The sequence below is a fragment of the Lampris incognitus genome, chromosome 12 (assembly GCF_029633865.1).
Source record: "Lampris incognitus isolate fLamInc1 chromosome 12, fLamInc1.hap2, whole genome shotgun sequence".
Classification (NCBI taxonomy): Eukaryota; Metazoa; Chordata; class Actinopteri; order Lampriformes; family Lampridae; genus Lampris; species Lampris incognitus.
Genome location: NC_079222.1, coordinates 16138484 through 16145954, shown reverse-complemented (window position 1 = coordinate 16145954; position 7471 = coordinate 16138484). Strand labels below are relative to the sequence as shown.

At 41.4% G+C, this 7471-nt stretch overlaps 1 protein-coding gene across 1 annotated transcript in view; it reads left to right on the top strand.

Moving 5' to 3' along the window:
- Positions 1-501: 501 nt before the first annotated feature.
- Positions 502-7471, top strand: part of nup188 (nucleoporin 188) — a 32317-nt gene continuing 25347 nt past the window's right edge. Inside the window, exons 1-9 of the mRNA XM_056290787.1 lie at positions 502-527; positions 4318-4372; positions 4554-4627; positions 4724-4808; positions 4914-4994; positions 5471-5515; positions 5628-5720; positions 5840-5959; positions 6244-6455. Coding sequence (XP_056146762.1) covers positions 502-527; positions 4318-4372; positions 4554-4627; positions 4724-4808; positions 4914-4994; positions 5471-5515; positions 5628-5720; positions 5840-5959; positions 6244-6455 — 791 coding nt within the window. The remainder of the gene's footprint in view (positions 528-4317; positions 4373-4553; positions 4628-4723; positions 4809-4913; positions 4995-5470; positions 5516-5627; positions 5721-5839; positions 5960-6243; positions 6456-7471) is intronic.

Genomic DNA, 7471 nt, shown 5'->3' with positions numbered 1-7471 from the left:
GATTGCAATATAATTAGCAGTGCATTGGATAGAGGAAACAACCATTGAGAGCAATCACTTGTTCAGACTAAAGCTCATCACTCGCCAGTTTACAGTACAGTAATTCAGATAGCAGATCGGAAATTTTAATAGAAGTACAACAAACATTATACAGAATTCAGTTTCCTGACTGTACATTTTTATGGGTACCAGCGCATATTGGTGTCAAAGGAAATCAAATGGCAGATAAGTTTACAACGTAGTAGTAGTAGTAGTAGTAGTAGTAGTAGTAGTAGTAGTAGTAGTAGTAGTAGTAGTAGTAGTAGTAGATCTTAGAATGACTCGTTTGACTGAGAAGATAGGAGGGTGTTTTTTTCTTCTTCTTCTTCTCGTACGTAGACAGACATTCTGGTCCGCACGCCATTCCAGACGGTGGCGGTAATGAGCTAAATCGTTGTTTTCCAGTTGCGTATAAACTTGAGAAAGAATCACGCAGCGGCCAATCAGAAGATAGGAGGGATCATGGCGGTGTCGAAGATTCGTGTCAGGTAACCACGCCAAACTTTTATTCATAAATGAACGATAATTTGAATTTGTGTTTCGGAGAAGTTTGTCGCCTTGGTCCGAATGCGTGCATCGGATGAATTATAGTCTTGCGGCAGATGATTGTGGAGTCGTGTTATTGTATTTAGCTGTTAGCGCCACGCTAACTTAGCTTAGCAGTTGCTTGCCAAGTCAGATTTGAATGGCTTTTCAGCAAGTTGTACTGTAACGATACAACAGCATGTCACCGCTTTAAACTCTGAACTATTTCATTAATAATTTCGTTGATTGGTTTGGCGTTTTGTTGTTATTACGTACTATTCTGGCAGATTTCCCGAGTTGAAACGCTTGTAACGTAGCTCATGCTGAGACTTTTCGCTTTGTGTGTGGCGGCTGTGTGTCGCGGTGGCTAAAAGAACGACTGATGTTGGATGTTATTGAAATAAGGATAGAGGTAAAATATCACAGCGACAGTGAGGTTATTGTTGCTAAAATGAACAAAGGGCGAGAAAAAATAGAAGCAACTCCGAGATCAAGATAAATCATGTTTATTTATACATGAAGAAGTATAAATAAATATTCAAAACCCAGCCATGGCTACTGATTGGCTCCATTTAAAGCATAGCAAGTAATCAACAAGTCATACCAGATACGTTGAATTGGTCGAGAGAAAAAAAGAGGTGACGGCCTTCAAAGATTTTCATAGATTAAATTGAATTTAAAATTAGATTTTTTTTTCTAAATTTCTCTGAACGCAGCATCTGGCTATGAGCAAGATATCACCTATTAAAACATGCTGTCTAATGGTAAGGTCAAAACCTTCCAGAGGTTACCCCATTAAGAAAAGTGCAGGTTGAGTTTAAATTTAAAATTGGATTACATTTGATTAAAATTGGATCAATTTGGATTAGCCTTAAATTAAATTTTAGCTCAAACTTCATTTAAAGCTTTTTAAGAAGGTTGAGTCAGCTCATCTGGATACAATGTTTATTGACAGATACATTTCATCACTCAACTAAGTGACCTCTTTTCTCATCTTCTTTTCTTGCCTGGATTATTGAGCATGCAGCAAGTCATTTAAAGCTTGTACATCTCTCTCTCTCCTTGTCACACACACACACACACACACACACACACACACACACACACACACACACACACACACATGCGGTGGAGCGGCGGTGTACCGGAGCCATCAGGTTGGGCTGGAAAACTTCCATCTCTGGCAGGCTCCGTCTTCTGTCACACCCGGTTTTCCAAGTGCCAACGGGTCTGCTCGATGTCCCGCTGCAGTCTCTGGATCTCCCTCTCAGTATTTTAGCTTAATCCCAACTCCTGACACCAATGTGGCGAGTTTGCGTGGAGAATGAGGGGCAGAGATCTCTTTTGATCACAACTTCTGTGTCCCATACACCGCACAACCCCGGTACTCGTGTTTAATTTAAACACACTGTCAGAACAGAATTGACGGGCATCCGGGTCGCATGGCGGTCTATTCCGCTGCCTACTATTGCGAGGATCTGCAGTTTAAGTCTGTGTGTTGCCTCTGGCTTGGTCAGGTGTCCCTACAGACACAATTGGCCATGGGAGGGTGGGAGACCGGATGTGTGTGTGTGTCCTGGTCACTGCAGTAACGCCTCCTCTGGTCAGTCGGGGCGCCTGTTCGGGGGGGGGGACTGGGGGGAATAGCGTGATCATCCCATGCGCTACGCCCCCCTGGTGAAACCCCTCACTGTCAGGTATAAAGAAGCGGTTGGCGAAGGAGGCATGTGGTAGTCTGCAGCCCTCCCCGGATCGGCAGAGGAGGCAGAGCAGAGATTGGGATGACTCAGAAGAGTGAGGTAATTGGCTGGATACAATTGGGGAGAAAAAAAGGGGGAAAATAATTTAAAAAAAAACCCAATTAAACAACTGACGGGAAGGTAAAAGGCAAGGATTTAGTTTGAATGGCAGCTGTGTCCCATACACCGCACAACCCCAGGAGTGCTCCTTTATTCTGTTCCTCTCCAATGGTTCCTGAGCAATGGCTTCCCCTAAAGAGGTCACTCTGAAACACATCAATCTTAGTTATGGTCCTACAGTCAGTCAGTCAGTAGTTGTCTACCCAATCTGAGTCAAACCCCCAAACAAACAATACAACAATAAACAAAAGATGAATGCAACATTAATAGAACAATGATCTGAAACCTGAGTAGGATAAGTGGTTTGGATAATGGATGGATGGATGGGTGGATGAATGATCTGAACATTGAACATAACAGTCCCATAATCCTTAGTGCTTCCCCAGCGCATAGCCGTCATGGGTCCAGCGTCTGACCGCCCTCCCTGGTCGCTACAATATTTAATGTACCATGTAGTGTGTGTGTGTGTGTCTGTGTTCCATCAGCTAAAATATTAAAACCACCTGCCTAAAATTGTGTAGGTCCCCCATTTGCCGCCAGCACAGCGCTGACCTGTCAAGCCATAGACTCTACAAGACCACTGAAGGTGTCCTCTCGTATCTGGCACCAAGACGTTAGCAGTAGATCTTTTGTGCCTGGTAAATACATTGAGACAGAAACTGACCCGCCATGCAGTACGGGTTGTGAATCATTCAGCTTAAAGGCAACTAAATGTAGGCGAAGGAAAAAAATATGCTTTTTAAGTTTGGATTTAATAAAGGAAACTTTATATCTATATATATATATATAGACAGATAGATAGATAGATAGATAGATAGATATATAAAGCATCTTGCAGCCTTATGAATACGGCAGATGCTTAAACCCAAGTTATTTTATTAGTAATAGAGAATAGCTCATAATGTGATATGCTGCTATTTACCTTCTGTAAAGCACCAAGCAAATGACAGTGCCAGTTGGTTTAAAGTCCTGCAGTATTGACCAGAGGTGATGACATAGAGCTGTCATCAAACTTTGACGTAATAAATAATAGCTAATAACAGTTTTTATTTATATAGCGCCTTTCGCAAGGTCAAGGTCACTTATTCATACACTTAAAACTTAATTTACACAAACAATGTACCCAAACATCTGTCAAGAAGTCCAGTGACCTAAGTCGTGGAGTATGTTATCCAATCCAATATATACCATTGTTTATTGTGTATGAAATAAATTATTATTTGGGCATCTGGGTAGTGTGCCGGTCTATTCTGTTGCCTACCAACACGGGGCTCACCAGTTCAAATCCCCGTGTTACTTCCAGCTTGGTCGGACGTCCCTACCGACACAATTGGTCATGTCTGCAGGTGGGAAGCTGGATGTGGGTATGTGTCCTGGTCACTGCACTAGTTGCCTCCTCTGGTCGGTCGGGGCGCCTGTTCAGTGGGGAGGGTGACCTTGGGGGAATTGTGTGATCCTACGTCCCCCCGGCGAAACTCCTCACTGTCAGGTGCAAAGAAGCAGCTGGCGACTCCACGTGTGTCGGAAGAGGCATGTGGTAGTCTGCAGCCCTCCCTGGATCAGCAGAGGGGGTGGGGCAGCGACCGGGATGTCTCAGAAGAGTAAGGTTATTGGCCAGATACAATTGGGGAGAAAGGGGGGGGGGGTCCAAAAAAATAAAATAATTTATTATTTTATACAAGCCATTATAATATCATAACTCTGCTCGTGACATAAAGCCTTGAGGAATTTTTTTGAGTTAGATTGGATGTTAATAACAAACATGCTGACTGTGAGTACACAAATTTTCCCATCTGCCAATCTTATGCTATACATGCGAGTATTTGTTACCTTTTGCTTTTTGCTTTTGCTGCTTTCCTTTGTACCCTTTCAAACTGTGAGCATTTTTTTTTAGGAGCAGTCAAGAATTATGGACTATACTGTTGGGAAGATCTGCTTTGCGAGAGCCGGTATGTGATCTATGTAATTTATTTTTGTGAATGCTATGGGATCAGTGAGATGAGAGCAGTGTCAAATGCATGCCTGCCATGACAGTTGAACATGCCAATTGTAGTTGCACGGCCAAAAGTAAATGTGTGACATCTTATTTTCTATGTGGTCTCTCTTCCATGGAAACTTGTCTGACAAAAGGCTCAGATAGAGGCAGAACTTGATCGACACTGGGAGAAGCTACATCAGGGACTTAGTTATTATAAAGCACCCAGGTATGATTATTTTGATGGTGACATAAAAAGCTTTCATTTGAATTCCATTTTTATTGATAAGACTCGTGTAGTAATTGCTGTTTTCCTGTACTGCAGCTCATCATCTGCTGGAAAAGTTAAAGCAAACACAGATGTTTCTCCGCCACTGAAGGAATTTGGTCTGAGGATCAGTCAATTATTGGTGAGAATTAAAAAAAAATGCTGGTTTGTGTATTGGAAATGCCAATCCTTACACTGACTTTATAAACTGTTAGCAGATGTTAAGGTGATTCTCTGCTTGTTGCAGAATCTTGATGAGCAACAGAGTCTGGACATTTTAGAGTGTTACTTGCAGGAAGACTACAGAGGAGCTCGTAATTCATTGAAGGTGTGTACACTCACTTGGATTGAATCACTTGAATGATAGGTACATATGTCCTATTTGAGAAAGTGAGAGTTTAATGAGATAAAATGCACTTTAGTAGTGCTGAAAAGATTAGTCGATTCAATTGATTGGTTGACCGACAGAAAATCAGTTGTTAATAATTTTGGTGATCAATAAATTGTTTGTCATTTATCGAGCAAAAATACCAAACAGTTGCTGGTTACAGCGACACAATTGCGAAGATTTGCTTGTCTTTCTCTGATTCATATAATCATTAAATGAATACTTTGGAGTTTTTTTGGCTATGAGTTATAAGACATCATTTTGGGTCCTGGGAGCTCAAGATTGGCATTTTATAGACGAAATGATGCTTCTCAAAAAATAATCGATAAATTAATTGATAATGAAAATAATTGTTAGTTGCAGCTTTACATTAGTGAAGATTTTGCTGATTATGGATAATTCTGCCCTCCACACAGACTGTTCTTCAGGATGAGAGACAAAGTCAGTCACTCCTGCTGAAGGTCAGTAAACCACAGAAGCCATTCCCTGTGGTCTATGAGAACATATGAATTAGCATGATATTTTATTTATTCAACGTTTTTGGTATAAATGTCTTTGTGTATTTGCTCACAGATAGCTGACTATTACTATAAGGAGCGCGAGTCTCTGCTCAGATGTGTCATTCTCCTGCTGAGGTACTTTCAGGATGAGCGACATCCCTTCAAGGTGAGACTTAGATTTGGATCCTGTCCACAACTTAGAAACACAAATATACCTGGAAATTTCTGATGGAAATATTTTTTGGGGGTTTGGGTTTAAATTTTGGTGTATTTGTCTTCATGCAGGCTGAGTATTCTAACTGTGTATATAAACTGGAGAAGGACCTAGTGAGCAAGTATCAATCACAGTTTGACAATCTGTTTAAAGCAGAGGCACCAACATGGGAGACCCATGGAAACCTTATGGTAAGAATTTGATTCTAAGTCATTAAAACATGTATCTTTTGCACGCCCGACACTACAAAGCATGAGAGAAAGACAGCAGTTCTCTGAAACCACTGTAAACAGGAAATGACTTAATGTTTTTGCAAGTCAAACAGTGTGCCAGAGTTTTTCACAGAATTTGGTTCTTCGGATTATTTTGTACTTGGATCTAATATAAACAAACGGCAGAAAAGGTGGTACTCATATTTTATTGCTGACATGACTCATGCTGATGGTGCTGCATGCATCTTATTTCTGTTGGGCAGACTGAGGGACAGGTATCAAGATGGTTCCTCCAGTGTCTGAGAGAGCAGTCTCTGCTGTTGGAGATCCTCTTCCTGTATTATGCTTACTTTGAGATGTCTCCTTCTGACCTGTTGAGCTTCTCCAAGATGTTCAAGGAGCAGGGCTTTGGCTTACAGCAGACCAACAGACACCTAATGGACAAAAGCATGGATACCTTGATCGACCGCATCGGGTAAGCATAACAGTGTGAATTTAAAAGACAAAGCCATACTAAAACCAATTTTTGATATGGTAAAACATTTATTCCTTGGCAGGGATATGATGTTGGTTAGCATCTCAACATGTGGTGGTCTCGCTGATCACACTGGGACATGCCAAAGCATCACTTGGGGTCAACAATTCTGAGGGGTGAAGTACCTAAATGGAAACAGCTACGATGGGTCGATGTTGATGGGCCCAAAAAGGAACTCGTTGACCATCAGTCAGATTCAGCATGCTATAACGGCTAAATTAGCTCAATACTGACAGCAGTGACAGGTCCTGAAATTAAGTTGTAATTGCTAGATTTGATCCAGGGGGCTGATCACTTTTCCAGAGTCTAGAAATGGTATAAGTCAGGGGTTTTCAAAGTGTGAGGCGTGCCTCCCCTGGGGGGCGCCAGAGAGCTTCTGGGGAGGCGCAGTGTGAGAAAAAAAACGTGAAGAAAAAGTAACCGTAAACATCTAGCTAAATTTAGTTAACTTCAGCAATGCTTGGAGCAAAATGGATCGATTTTTAGTAACATTACCTACAGTGAGAAAGGTGACAGCGTCTGGGGTAAGCAGAAAACGGAGGAAGCATGACCATGATTATTTAAAGTTTGGATTTTTATGGATTGGTCCTGATGACGCCCCACTGCCGCAGTTTGTTATCTGCAAAGAGGCGCTAGCTAACGACAGTATGAGACCATGTAAACTCCGGCGTCATATTGATACGAAACACCCAAGTTTAGTGACCAAGCCACAGGAGTTTTTTGATAGGAAGCTAAAGGAATTGCGGTCACAGAAGAAAGTCATTGACACATTTAGCACTGTAAATACCAAGGCAACCGAAGCATCATACCGAGTGGCGTTGCTCATAGCTAAGGCAGGTAAACCCCACTTTAAAAAGATGTTTAAAAATGTTTAAAAAGATGTTTAAAACATAAAGATAAAGATGTTTAAAAATGTTTGAAAAAGATGTTTGAAAAAATAAAAGATCATCTTCAAA